This window comes from Delphinus delphis, chromosome 2 (assembly GCF_949987515.2).
Source record: "Delphinus delphis chromosome 2, mDelDel1.2, whole genome shotgun sequence".
Classification (NCBI taxonomy): Eukaryota; Metazoa; Chordata; class Mammalia; order Artiodactyla; family Delphinidae; genus Delphinus; species Delphinus delphis.
This window is the reverse complement of record NC_082684.1, coordinates 76,859,019-76,872,984: the sequence shown is the minus strand read 5'-3', so window position 1 is coordinate 76,872,984 and position 13,966 is coordinate 76,859,019. Positions and strand designations below refer to the sequence as shown.

Below are 13,966 nucleotides of genomic sequence, written 5' to 3'. Positions count from 1 at the left end.
ATAATGACAGTAGAATAAACCGTTCATTTGGCACTGTGCTCAGTTCTTTATATATGTTATTTTTGTGTTTACATATATTGTCATTACTCTTGTGTTCCTAACACTAGAACAGTTCTGGTACATAGTTGATTCTCAGTAAGTATTTGTTACATGAATGAGATAGAAACGGGGCTGGGAAACAGTGGTTTGGGTCATGGTGTTGGCTAACACAGCAAGCAGGAAAGGTTAGAGCTCAGGAGGGTGGAAATAGGTGGAGGATTCCAATAGCTAAGCAAGGACAATTTGTGATTTGTTGTGAATTTGGTTAAAATTATAAAAGTGGAGGCAGAAAATAGCTAAATTCTTACAAAGACATTATGCTGCGTAGTTCTGTTACAGGAATTTTCATTTTGGGGAAGAATCCTTCTGTAATTATCTGAATTCCTTGGATTGAGTATCGTGTAAATCAAGGGTCTGTCTGCATTTCCCCATCCTATCCCCACCCTATCCCCATCCTTTGTCTGTGTCAAGGATCCAGGAATTGTGTGTGTGTGTTTTCCAATAAAACTTTATTATAGGTTACAATTCTTTGTAAATACTACTGTTTCTTATTTATATAACAATTTTTTTAGATATCCATAATAATGAGTAAAGAATGTATGGAAGTAAGTATTCTGTGAATAACTTATAATTTGGGGAATACTGGGGAAATTCCTATTTCTCATTCCCAAATCCCAAAGCTTAATATCTATAGGGAATTTGGAAACACCTGGAGAAGGGGATTTGCTGCATCCTCCTGCGAGGATCCTGGGATACTTACCCGCAGAAATTTGTCTTCTCCTCATATGGGCCTGGATTTAGACCCCTTATATGTTCTCCCATATCCTGTAACCTCCAGAGCAGCATTATTGCTAGAGTCGACACTTTTTCCTTTGCCCAGGAAGCAACTCAGACACAGGCTCACTTAATTTTATTCTGGATTTGCACCACGTAAGGTTTAAATCTTTCTCTGTTCAAATATCTGATTTGCTGTAGACACAACCAGGAATGGGGTTTCAGGTAGATGGTTCGGGGGCTCTCCTCCCAACTCCTACCCTCTTCCCTCATAGGCTTCCGTGCCGGAAACTCCGGACCTGCAGTTAGAAATGGGTGCAGCGGCGAAATGCTGGATGCTCCTACCCCTCCCCCGCAGTGGGTAGGGTGAGGATCGAGAAAGGTACTGCAGCTGGGAAGACCTCAGATTAGGTTGACACCCTAGCCTCCGGCGATTGAGTCGGGGCGTGTCACCATGGAGACGGGGCCGGTCGCGTACTCGCCTGCCATTGGCTGGGACTCCTGAGCTGGGGATATAAGCCAGCGCGTTGCAAACAATGCGCTGTGTGGATCGTACCCGGTGACTGGCGGTAGCTTAGCTCAGTGGAGTAGGTCTGAGCGGAGAAGGGCAAACTGATCGAGAGGGCGTCGGCGGGACCATGGACAACGGGTGAGGCGGGTACCAGGCCCAGGGAACCCCGTAGGCCCCTGGGGAGGGGAAATGGCTGTCATCGAGAACTGGAAACCCAGCACTCTGGGCCCCGAGGGGGCCAGGAGAGGGAACGAGCGCCCCGGGGATGCAGAGAGGCCTGGCTCGGAGCCCAGTATCAGGGGCAAGGCGGCAGAGCAGTGGGGCGGCCAGCGCTGGCAGGGGCGCGCGCGGGAATCGAGCAGGGGTGGCGCCACCAGAGCAGGAAGGGGACAGGTTAGTAGACCGTAGACGACTCGCCAAAGAAGCCGGTGTGTGTGCGTGCACGCACGCGTTGCGATGTGAGTGTAGAGGGAGCGTACTCCCCCACCCACATACAGAGAAGGTCTTTTCAACCCACGTGCTCGTCACAGATTCCCATTCTAGAGTCTAGGTAAAGCCGCGAGGTACTTTTGGCGCCCATATCTGGAGTTCCTCCTTCAGAGGAGAGATTGCTCACGTCCCTCGACAACGCCTCTCTTTCCTCCAAGGTGGAGTTTCAATTAAGTTGGGGATTCGTCTCCAAGGAGAGAAGGAAATTCTTATTCACTGAACTGAGCAACAGATCCTGCCTCCTCCCCCCACTTCACCTTTGAAAACGCTTATTTCGGCTTTGGTCCTTGAAGTCCCAGCCCAAGTCTCCAGCAGTAGGGATCAAAGTGGCTTTTGGGTGCCCAGGGATTCAGGGCATTCTTGGGAGACTGCTGGCCAATGAGGAAGTCCTGTAAGCTGTGGCTAGATGTGCTGGGTGGCCAGGGCTTCACACATATTTCATTTCCTTGGCGCCTCTTGGGGATGCTATTTGATTCACTTTTACCATCTCACCGCTTCTCTCTTCATCATTCTATGACCCCGGTTCTATTGCCCCGACCCGGTCCCTTACCCATCTACTTCCCTGAGGGTAGCCCGGTGTATTGTAAAGACAGCACTTTTGAAGAAAGAGGTTTCCTCTGGAGGCTTGGTTAGTTGTGTTCAGCTCTGTCACACCTCAGTCGTCGTTTCCTCCCCTGCCCCGTCCCTTCTCCTTGTTTTTTCCAGCTAGGTATGAGAGAATTGGACTGGAATTGTGAGAAAAATTCCCAGTTGATTCTTGGGGATGTCTGGGTTCTGCATAAGCGTATGCCTTTAGGTCTCTGAAGGGCAAAGGACCTTGGACCTTGATGAAGAGAAGGAAAGATGGGAGAAGGCAGGGAGGAAACACGGGCAGGGGGGGAAAGTTATAAAAGAGGTTCAGGTGCTGTGGACCTGAACCATGATTTATGGAGTCAAAGGTCTTTGGAGCTTGTTAGTAAATTTTAAATTCATTTTCAAACTGAGCCTGTTAGATAAGTGAGGCCGATTACATTCCCTTGCTTTACATTAGAGGAAAGAATTTGAAGCACAAGTTACCTGCCTAATAAAGACAAAATTGGGACTAGAATCCCTGTTGAGTTCTGCTTCCTCAAGACCAGAATTCTGAAACCTGGTTTTTGAATCAGAATTACCTGAGGCACTTTTGTAGGAAATAGCGATTCTGGGGTCTCTCCCCATTCTGTAGGGGTGGGCTCCAGAGTCTAGTTTTCACAAGCAGCTGCTGAGAAACTTATGCAGTCAGTTCTGCTCCAGCTGTTGACAACCAAAGTTGTGGCCTGGGTTTGCTTTTTTGTGCAGTAGCTTGTCTAGCTCCTTGGCCCACTTCTCTGTCCCCTGTCACCTTAGTACCTCAGTCAGCCTTTCTACGCTGAAGGTCATTAGTTTATGATACCCTTGGCATGGAAGTGAAACTCACCTTGGTTTTCCTTTTTTTCCTAGATTCAAGTATGAAGATTATCAGAACACTGCAAAATGGCTTTTGTCTCACACCAAACACCGACCTCAAGTGGCGGTGATCTGTGGTTCTGGGTTAGGAGGTCTGAGTGACAGATTAACTCAGGCCCAGATCTTTGACTACAGTGAAATACCGAACTTTCCCAAAAGTACAGGTGCTGGCAAGGGGGAGGAGGGATAGGACTGAGGGATATTGATGGGATTCTGATGGGAGGGCAATGCTTCTACACCTTGGCTATCCTCTATAGCATTTGACTAGAGACAACTGTTGTAACAGAGGGAAAAGCCCACCAAGAATCAGAATGACTTTAGAAGGAAATTCCCCCAGTAGAAATGTTTTAGTAGGGCATGTTTATGTTACTGTATGATGACATATTTCCTGTGCTTTAATGACTCAGCTCCCTAAAGCTCTACAACACTTCCCCTGCACACTCTTTCCCCATACACACTATGGTCACCATATCCTCATACACCTCTCTCATTTCTTTCAGTCTGTAGCCTAAGTGGAAAGAGCAGTGCCTGTAAGCTCCCAGACAAAGTCAGGCCTTCCCTGTCCCATGTGTTCCTGCCATTCCCAATCTCCCCAGCTCTAACTCCAGTCCTAGGGTAAGGCACACACTGGTGCACAGCAACAAATGAACACACAGACTGCCACGTTCTTGCAGACAAATACCCAGGTGATACATGAATACACAGGATTTGATTCACACTGACCCTTTGGAAGGGGAAAGGGCCCCCTATGCACAGTGGAGTTCTGAGGATAGTGTACCCAGCATCCTAATAGCAGCCAAAAGCTCTAAGGCTGGGCTTCCGTGGTGGTCCAGTGGCTAAGACTCCACACTTCCACTGCAACGGCATGGGTTCAGTCCCTGGTCGGGGACGTTCCGCATGCTGTGGATGAGGCTTAGAGAAGGGCCAGGTGAAATAGGACCAAGTAAAGGACAAGAGTAGTTTATTTGGTTTACTTATTAATTTCTCAGATAACTAACTTCTGTTGGTTTATTTATTAATTTTTCAGATTCTACTTTCCTTCCTCTTTCCCTGGAGAGTTAAGAGTTTTAACAGATATTTTTCATGCCCTTTGGAGCAAGACTGGGAGACCAGAGCAGGGAGGTGGGGATGGGGTTGGAGAAGGAAATATTAAAAAGTGAGAGAAGGGAGTACAAAGTTTTCTAAGAGAGATAGTAGTGACTCTGGCTCCACCTGCCACTCCTACCTGCAGTGAGAAGGGCACTGCACTAACTAAGTGGATTAATTTTTTAAAACTTTATCAATTTACTTTTTATACTTTATTTGGGTTTCCCTAACTGTGTCACCTCTGCTCTACTACTGGCAATTTTTTTTAAAATAAATTTATTTTACTTATTTATTTATTGGCTGTGTCAGGTCTTTGTTGCTGCGTGTGGGCTTCGCGGCAGTGTGCCGGCTTCTCATTGCAGTGGCTTCTCTTGTTGCGGAGCACGGGCTCTAGGCGCACGGGCTTCAGTAGTTGTGGCGCGTGGGCTCAGTAGTTGTGGCTCGCGGGCTCTAGAGCGCAGACTCAGTAGTTGTGGCTGTCGGGCTCTAGAGTGCAGGCTCAGTAGCTGTGGCTCATGGGCTTAGCTGCTCCGTGGCATGTGGGATCTTCCCGGACCAGGGCTTGAACCCATGTCCCCTGCATTGGCAGGCGGATTCTTAACCACTGCGCCACCAGGGAAGCCCTGTAATTTTTTTATAAGCTCCTCAATCTCTGAGTATCCCTCAACTCTGCCTCTTTGTTTTGGTCCCTCTCCCAGACCATCCATTCTCTAAGGGATAGGTCAGCCATGTCCATTAAAGGAGAAATGTTAGATGAGAGAAATGGTAATAATGGTTACTGTGTCTGTGTGGAGAGTTATCTTTGCACTCCCATGCCCCTGCATGCCCCATTCAGGGTACGTATTCCCACAGGATTGTTTTGTGGGTAACAAAGGAGACTTGTATGGGTCCAACCTCAGCCCCTTTCCTTGTTCCTAGCCTCCTTAGGAAGCTAGACTATACCATGAGCTCCCTCTCAGGAGGGAGGAAGCATATAGTTTAGTTAGGGTAGTAAGGATACAGATTTTGAGAGTTTTGGAAATTTTGGAAAAGAGGTCTATAATTACGACACTCACTGCATTCATTATTACTCGCTTATTCTATTTTTTATTCTTTTATTCTCTTACAGTATGGCTTTCTCATTCTTTTGAAATTTCTTTAAAAAGAAACTGATGTGTGTTCACATTGAACATCCTCACCCCCATAGCTCTAATCTCAGGATGTACTTATATCTAAGTTCATGATTAGTTTCTATCTCCCCCACCAGACTTAAACTTTCTGAGAGTGGAGATGATAATGTTTTCTTTTGATTAAGTATACCCTCACCTGTTGAGCACAGTGAGTTGGTTCAGAGTAGGTACTCAGTGGATATGTGTTGTATGAAAGCATCTGTCCATGCATTTCCCTTTCTTTTTTGTGTACAGTGCCAGGTCATGCTGGCCGACTGGTGTTTGGGATCTTGAATGGCAGAGGCTGTGTGATGATGCAGGGCAGGTTCCACATGTATGAAGGCTACCCGCTCTGGAAGGTAAATCAGGGACACAAACCTGATTGGGTCTGGACGAAGCGGGAGAGAGCTCTCCTATTTTATTACCTAACTACCCAGGCAAAGTAGATTTTTGGTCCCCTTCTTTCTCGTCTTTTATGCTGTATCATGCTGTATCTCGTCTTTTATGCTGTATCATGCTGTATCATCTGCATGGGTGGATTGGTGACATTTTAAAGAACACTCTCTGATCTTTTATCTTTTGCTTCTAAGGTGACATTCCCAGTGAGGGTTTTCCATCTTCTGGGTGTGGACACTCTAGTGGTCACCAATGCAGCTGGAGGGCTCAACCCCGAGTTTGAGGTTGGAGATATCATGCTGATCCGCGATCACATCAATCTACCTGGTTTCTGCGGTGAGAACCCTCTCAGAGGGCCCAATGATGAAAGGTAGCTATCCTGCTCCTTTTTGTATAGATGGGTGGGCTCTAAGGACTTGTCTGGGAGTTGGGAGAGAGCTTATTCTATTCCATTAATCTGAGATAATCCAACCTGTGCCCTAGGTTTGGAGTTCGTTTCCCTGCCATGTCTGATGCCTACGACCGGGATATGAGGCAGAAGGCTCACAGTACCTGGAAACAAATGGGAGAGCAGAGAGAGTTACGGGAAGGAACCTATGTGATGGTGGCAGGCCCCAGCTTTGAGACTGTGGCAGAGTGTCGTCTGCTGCAGAAGCTGGGAGCAGATGCTGTTGGTGAGGAGGGGAACTTGGCTGGAGGCTTGAAGAGGGAGGGTTCTGGCAAAATAAGATGGAAAAGAGAAAAAGATTATAGACCTAGATGATAAACTGAAAGAGGGCCTGACTTAAGGGAAGATTGAATTAAACTGACTTGAAAGGTGGTGGAAGGTTTGCATCGTAGCATCAACTCACCACCCACCACCAAGGGCTCTAACCACTGCAATGCTAATGAGCGGTCCATAATTTGATGACTGTTTCTGATTATTTTAACAAATATCATTATAGCCACCTTCTGTACCCTTTGGCTGGAAGATAGAATTGCATCATTAGAACTGACTTTAGAATGACCACAAACAGATAGAAATTTCTATTTATAAGAGATGTGCAAGGCCCTCTGAGGCCCGACTCTTTTAGGCAGTACAGAACAGCCTAAGCTTGACACGAATTTAGCTGTTTCTTTGGATGTTTTCTTGATGCTAAATTGTCAACGAGGTGATTAATGGAGGTGAGGCTAAAGGGTGAGGAAAAGAGTCATTTGCGGATCCTGACAGTTGGTTTCCCTCTTTCTCCACATCAGGCATGAGCACAGTACCGGAAGTTATAGTTGCAAGGCACTGTGGACTTCGAGTCTTTGGCTTCTCCCTCATCACTAACAAGGTCATCTTGGATTATGAAAGCCAGGAGAAGGCCAATCACAAGGAAGTACTAGAGGCCGGGAAGCAAGTTACGCAGAAATTGGAGCAATTTGTCTCCATTCTTATGGCTAGCATTCCACTGCCTGACAATGCCAGTTAACCAGCCCTGGAGTGGTCTGGCATCTCCCTTCTGGGATCCAAGGAGCTGCTACCTACTTTGGCCTCTTGCTGGAGTCACGTGCCTCTGCCCTTAGGTAGTGGCAGAAAGGAGTGTCACCTGCCCTGCTTCTCCCACCAGACCTTTCTGATACAGAGTGCTCTTCTGCTCAGCTGTCATCACAAAATGATTTCCACCCCTATTCCTCTTCAAGAGCCCAAGCCCTACCACACATCCAGGGATTTGACTTGGGGCTGTCGAACTCAGCCTAGTAGCTACTGCTAGCTTTTTGAGATGATCCTCTTACATTCCTGGGGGCTCAGCTCTGCTCCTCAAAGCACTGGAGACCACACAAGGAACAGCCTCTTCCTTTTGGAGTTTTATACTTCATATTTTGAGAATAAAGAGAAAGATGAAATAATTTCTTTATTTTTGTGTAATTTGGGATAAGGGTGGGGCACAGGCCAAGACTGGCATGAAACCAATCATGAGACCACATGTCTTGTGGTTTGACTCTCTGCCTCTCAGACAGCTAAGAATTGAGGTAGATGGTATGTGAATGCAGGAAAGGATGGAGGAAAGGCAAAGAGGTGAAAGACAGTGTTAGAAGATAAGGAAGGACTGTACATGATGGCCACTTCCCTCAGATCAGTCTTGCCTCTGTCCTTTTGCTTTCTGGTTGTTTCTCTCTCTGTCAGCTCTCATGAATCTCTGAATTCGTTCACTGATCTCAGCTTATGTTCCACAGTTGCCACATCCTTGGTAAGCCCTAATTGTATTTCTTGTTGGTTTCCTTCGGTTCCCCCCCACCGCCGCCGCTAACCTCTGCCATAGTTCGTGACACCCATACATTCTGTCACTCCATTCTGACAGTGCAGTGGCAAATACCCCTTTCTCTGCTGCCGGCAGCTCCACTGCTGATTAGCGTCCTGCCAGCCCCTGTGAAGTTGACTCATACTCTGGCCTCTTCTCTTGGAGCACTTCCTTGCCTCCTATTGCTTTCTTCCTGGGTGTTAGTTTTCCTTTTCACCATTCTTGGTCAGAACCTCCCTGTGACAGGAGCCTAGGCATTACCTTTTGTTGGCCCATTGCACTGCTGGCGCTTATCAACTTGCATTCAGCTGGCTGGCACGTTTGAAAATCATACTATCCCCACCCACTCAGGCCTGTTTGCCTTTCGACAGCGGGTAGAGCTGGATGACTCTACAACAGTGGTAACATTTCAGTTAGTAGTATAACATGGAAGAGGTGGGATTCCCTGGTGACGCAGTGGTTGAGAATCCGCCTGCCGATGTAGGAGACGCTGGTTCGTGCCCTAGTCCGGGAAGATCCCACATGCCGCGGAGCGGCTGGGCCCGTGAGCCATGCCTGCTGAGCCTGCGCGTCCGGAGCCTGTGCTCCGCAACAGGAGAGGCCACAACAGTGAGAGGCCCGCGTACCACATAAAAAAACCCCGAAACATGCAAGAGGCATTTTGGCAGGAAAGCTTTCGAAAACTTTCAAATCATCCTTTGTTTGCTACCTGACCTACCTAGCTGAGCCCAGCACAAAGAAAAGGTATCCTGAAGTGGCCCTGTAACTACTCTTCTTTTCATCCGTTCTTTGTACCTTCATCCACCTCTAAAACCCTATCTGGCAATCTGCTAGCGTCTGTCATTTGTCTCTGAGAGAGCTGGTGTAGAGGGAAGGACTGTGCATCCTTCAGATACATACACATCACAGTAACTTGTTCATCTGATGAGATGCTTATAGACATTTTTTAAATTTATTTTTTTAATTGAAATATAGTTGATGTACAATATTCTATGTTATAGATGTACAATAGTGATTCACAGTTACATTTCTTTTTAATCAAGTTATTGAATATTTCTGTATAACACTCTTAGCCTAATAAAATGTTAAATTGAGAATATAAAAATGGTCTTTCCCTCTCAAGGGCCCTACAGTCTTAACAGATACACATTTGTAAAGCTATTAATTGTTCATATAAGGCAGTATAAAATAGGTACAAGTCACATGTTATGCGAGTCCAAAGGATGAACTGATTATAAGTATGCACTGGACTTTGAGATTGGTTATTGAGAGAAAGGTTGTTTAACTTTGAGCTTAGTCTTCAAGGATGAAAGGGAGGAAGGATTTCACATCAGGGTGAGCCGAAGCGCTCACAATGTTTGTGGGTCATTGTCACAACAGGTGTGACTAGAACAGAAGACATGGAGACATAGCAGATGGGTACTTGGGGGTTAGAGGAGGGCTGCATTTGGTGCTTGGCTTTCTTACCCTGGATCTGCTTCTTGGTGAGATGGATCAGGAATCAGAATGGTGTCATCTGAAAAATACGTCCCAGAGAGACTTGAGTGGAATATTTAAGGGCATTTCTACCTTTTTAGATTTAGAAGATATCTTGTATTTCATAATAGAATACTAGATTAATGAAGAAGATTATGCATTTGATGTCCTAATTCAAGAGTCTAATTCCTTAGATCTAAGCACAAAAATTAGAACTCACCTACTTTATACAAGTATATATTACTATATTCATGTTAGGGCATTAAATATACCCCCATGGTGACAGAAAACAAAATTATATATTCTTTATAGTACAAAGTAAGCTATGACAAGGAAAGTAGCTACAGGCAAGTAATAGTCATTTTTTAAAAAATATTTATTTGTCTGCTCCGAGTCTTAGTTGCGGCACACGGGATATTTAGTTGCGATGTGCGGGATCTCTAGTTACGGCATGCAGGATCTAGTTCCCTGACCAGGTAGCGAACCGGGCCCCCTGCGTTGGGAGCATGGAGTCTTAACCACTGGACCACGAAGGAAGTCCCTAGTCATTTAATTATAGATAATAATTATTAATTCTAAACTCACTAGAATTCTAGTTTCAAGGTGGGTATGGGCTGGGGAGGAAAAACATGACCACACAGTGTCTTCAATATTTTTAGAAAACAGCTTTACTGAGATATAATTCACATAAAATAAAATTCACCCATTTAAAGTGTGTAATTCAAAGATTTTTAGTATGTTCACAGATAAGTACAATCAATCGTCATCAGAGTCAATTTTAGAACACTTCCATCACCTCCAAAGGAAACCTGTACCTTTTAGCTGTCACTGTACACTCCACCCCCACTCCCACCCTCCCTGGCCCCAAACAACCACTAATCTACTTTCTGCTCTGTAGAGTGAACTATTTGGGCTTTCATATGAATAGAATCATATATGGAATGATGTGGACTTTGTGACTGGCTTCTTTCACTTAGCATAATGTTTTCAAGGTTCATCTAAGTTGTAACGTGTATCAGTACTTCCTTCCTTTTTATAACCAACTAATATTCCCTTGTATGGCTACACCACATTTGGTTTATCAAGTATTTTCAGTTTCAAAATGCCAACAAACCCAGCCCAAAATGAATGTATCAATTGAGGTGTGCAAAAGAATAAAAACACAAAGTCAGGGAGATAGGTCTTGGGGTGGGGGGGGCGCCTACAGAAGGGTAGTTCTCGAAAAAAAACTCTCCAGAGGGGCCTACAGAATGCCGAAAAAATGGGTTCAGTTTCTTGAGCCTCATCATATGTGTCAAAACACACTTACCCCATCAAGTCATGTTCTCTTCCCTGACCCTATCATGGTCATTTTACCTACATCAGTAATGTTACTAGGACTTCCCTGGTGGCACAGTGGTTAAGAATCTGCCTGCTAATGCAGGGGACACAGGTTCAAGCCCTGGTCCAAGAAGATCTCACATGCTGCAGAGCAACTAAGTCCATGTGCCACAACTACTGAGTTTGTGCGCCAGAGCCCCCGAGCCACAACTACTGAGCTCACGTGCCACAGTTACTGAAGCCTATGCACCTAGAGCCCGTGCTCTGCAGCAAGAAAAGCCACCACAATGAGAAGCCTGCGCACCGCAACGAAAAGTAGCCTCCGCTCGCCACAACTAGAGAAAACCCGCGCACAGCAACAAAGACCCAACACAGCCAAAAATAAATAAGTAAATTTATTAAAAAAAAAATAATGTTACTGGGCTTTCCTGGTGGCGCAGTGGTTGAGAGTTCGCCTGCCGATGCAGGGGACACTGGTTCGTGCCCCGGTCCGGGAAGATTCCACATGCCGAGGAGCAGCTGCGCCCGTGAGCCATGGCCGCTGAGCCTGCGCGTCCGGAGCCTGTGCTCCGCAACGGGAGAGGCCACAACTGTGAGAGGCCCGCGTACCGAAAAAAAAACAAAAAACAAAAAAGAAAAACCAAAAAAACAAATGTTACTAATCATGTATTTTGTATAGAACATTGTCTTAAAAACCATAATATAAATTGGTAATAAGACAAAGTGCTTTCAGTCTAGACAGGGGACAGGATATATGCATAAAAAAGGAAAAACAAGGTTGAATTAGTGGTACCCTCTATGCCTATTTTAGTCTTTTTGTGTGTTATATTGTCATTGTTTAGAAAAATTGTTTTTGAAAGAGGAATACAATAATGTGTGAAAAGTAGTACATGCTAAGTGCCAATGATAACGTGCTACAGAGGATGGGGAATGGGTAAAGGATTGGTAGGACTCAAGTTAGGCTTTATAGGAAAGAGAGGTGAGGAGGATATAGCTGAAAGCACTACATGCAGGCCAATTCAGGAATGTCTAATATAACAGACTGGAAAGGTTAAAATGAAGAAATCATGAATGCGAGCAGTTGGAGATAAGGTGGAGAGGGGCTAGATTGTTTAGAGCTCTGATCTCAGGCTAAGGAGTGCTAACCTTATTCTCTAGGCAAGTGGCCAGCTTTTTAACTAAGGACTGATGGGAAAAATCACACTGTAGTATTTTGATGGACTAACACCTAACCAGAAGCGGGGAGGCTTCCGACTTCTCCGGTGGCGCAGTGGTTAAGAATCCACCTGCCAATGCAGGGAACACGGGTTCGAGCCCTGGTCCGGGAAGATCCCAGATTCCGCGGAGCGGCTGGGCCCGTGAGCCATGGCCGCTGAGCTTGCGTGTCCAGAGCCTGTGCCCCGCAACGGGAGAGGCCCGCATACCACAGAAAAACAAAACAAAACAAAACAAAACAAAAAAACATAAAGACAAGAGCGTAAGCAATTTAGAAATAAAAATATACACTTAAGTCAAATTAGTTTTCTCTTTTTTTTGGATTAAAATTTGAATAGGTGATAGAATCACATAGTTAAAAAATTATGCCACAAAAAATGTATACAGTGAAAATGTTCATCTCAGTCCTCTCCTCCATCTGCCCTTCCTTCCCCACCCCACTAGGAATCACTTTTATTAGCTTCTTGTGCATTCTTCCAGGATTTATAAAAATATAAACAAATAAAAATACATATTTTTATTTTTTCTCCTATTATTATACACAGAAGTTAGCATGTTATACTTCTTGTTCTACACCTTGCTATTTTATTTTACCTTAATGTATCTTGGAGATCTTTTCACATCTGTTAATTATTGTGCTTACTTGATGAATTAGGTCCATGCTGTCAAGAATACATGTCTGTCACTCAAATTTTTTAGAACCAAAGGAAGAGTATGCTTGGGTTTTTTTTGTTTTTTGTTTGTTTGTTTTTAGCTATTTCCCAGTCTGAGTTGATTACTATTACAAATAGATTCAAAGAGTTGCTGCTCCTTTAAAAGAAGAAGGTGAAGAAGAATGGAACTGTTCCTTCCGTGCTGTGCCTTGCATCTAAATTTGATCTGGCTTAGATTTGCATTGCTCTTTCTTGTAAATAGGCCTGTTTTTCATAATTACATTTTGTTTCTAAGGGATGCCATTTGAATAAACACTGGCTACCTGCCTTGTTTTTCTGTTATTGTAAATTTGGATTTTAATAAAAATGGAAAATTTCCTGTCTTTAATCTTTTTGCCAGACTTTTAGCTTTAGTCTAAATTAGATTTGAAATTGTTTGGTATTAATCTGCCTTTGTTCTCTTGTTTTGGGGTCAGAGAACTCCTCCACTCCTCCATCGGGTTTTCATTTTCACTTCCATTCTGAGTTTGTTCATTTAGGAGGCTTACTTTAGCTCATTTGCAAATCACTTTTTTTCTTGTCCTCTTTCCCTTCTCTCTTTTATTCATTTTTTAAAATACCATTTTGCTTGTCAGCCAGCTATTTGATATTGGCCTTTGTCTTTGCTTTTCCTATTTTATTTTGAGCTGTTTCTACTTGAGCTTTGGCTATAATTTTATAATAAAAGATTGGTAGGAATATAGTACGACTTTATATGTAGCCTGAGGTGTTCTAGTTCTATCCAGTGTTCGTTTTACCCATCAAAGACTGTCCAGGTCAATTCCAGTTCACAGTATTAATCTCCACTGTTCCCTCCAAATAATACTGTAGAGCTACTACCATTGTTAATATCCTACCCATTCCATCAAATGAAGTATGAAAATAATTTAATTACCATCAAGGAATGTAGTTGATATTTGGCACAGTGGTTGTTGTTTTTTTTAATAAATTTATTTTTTATTTATTTATGTTTGGCTGTGTTGGATCTTCGTTGCTACGTGCAGGCTTTCTCTAGTTGCGGCAAGTGGGGGCTACTCTTCATTGCTGTGCGCGGGCTTCTCATTGCAGTGGCTTCTCTTGCTGTGGATCATG

The 13,966-nt window shown here is 44.4% G+C and overlaps 1 protein-coding gene across 2 annotated transcripts; it reads left to right on the top strand.

Annotated features, from left to right (window-relative positions):
• Positions 1-1,361: 1,361 nt before the first annotated feature.
• PNP (purine nucleoside phosphorylase) lies at positions 1,362-8,116 on the top strand. 2 transcript variants are annotated; one of them, XM_060003528.1, is made up of 6 exons: positions 1,362-1,462; positions 3,272-3,435; positions 5,767-5,870; positions 6,102-6,277; positions 6,391-6,581; positions 7,144-8,116. In XM_060003528.1, exons 1-6 carry the CDS (start codon positions 1,452-1,454, stop codon positions 7,359-7,361), a joined length of 864 nt encoding a protein of 287 aa, XP_059859511.1. In that variant the 5' UTR covers positions 1,362-1,451; the 3' UTR covers positions 7,362-8,116. The 2 variants fall into 2 exon arrangements, with proteins under 2 accessions (XP_059859511.1, XP_059859510.1); XM_060003527.1 differs by having other exon boundaries at positions 3,272-3,441; positions 7,144-8,033.
• Positions 8,117-13,966: the final 5,850 nt, after the last annotated feature.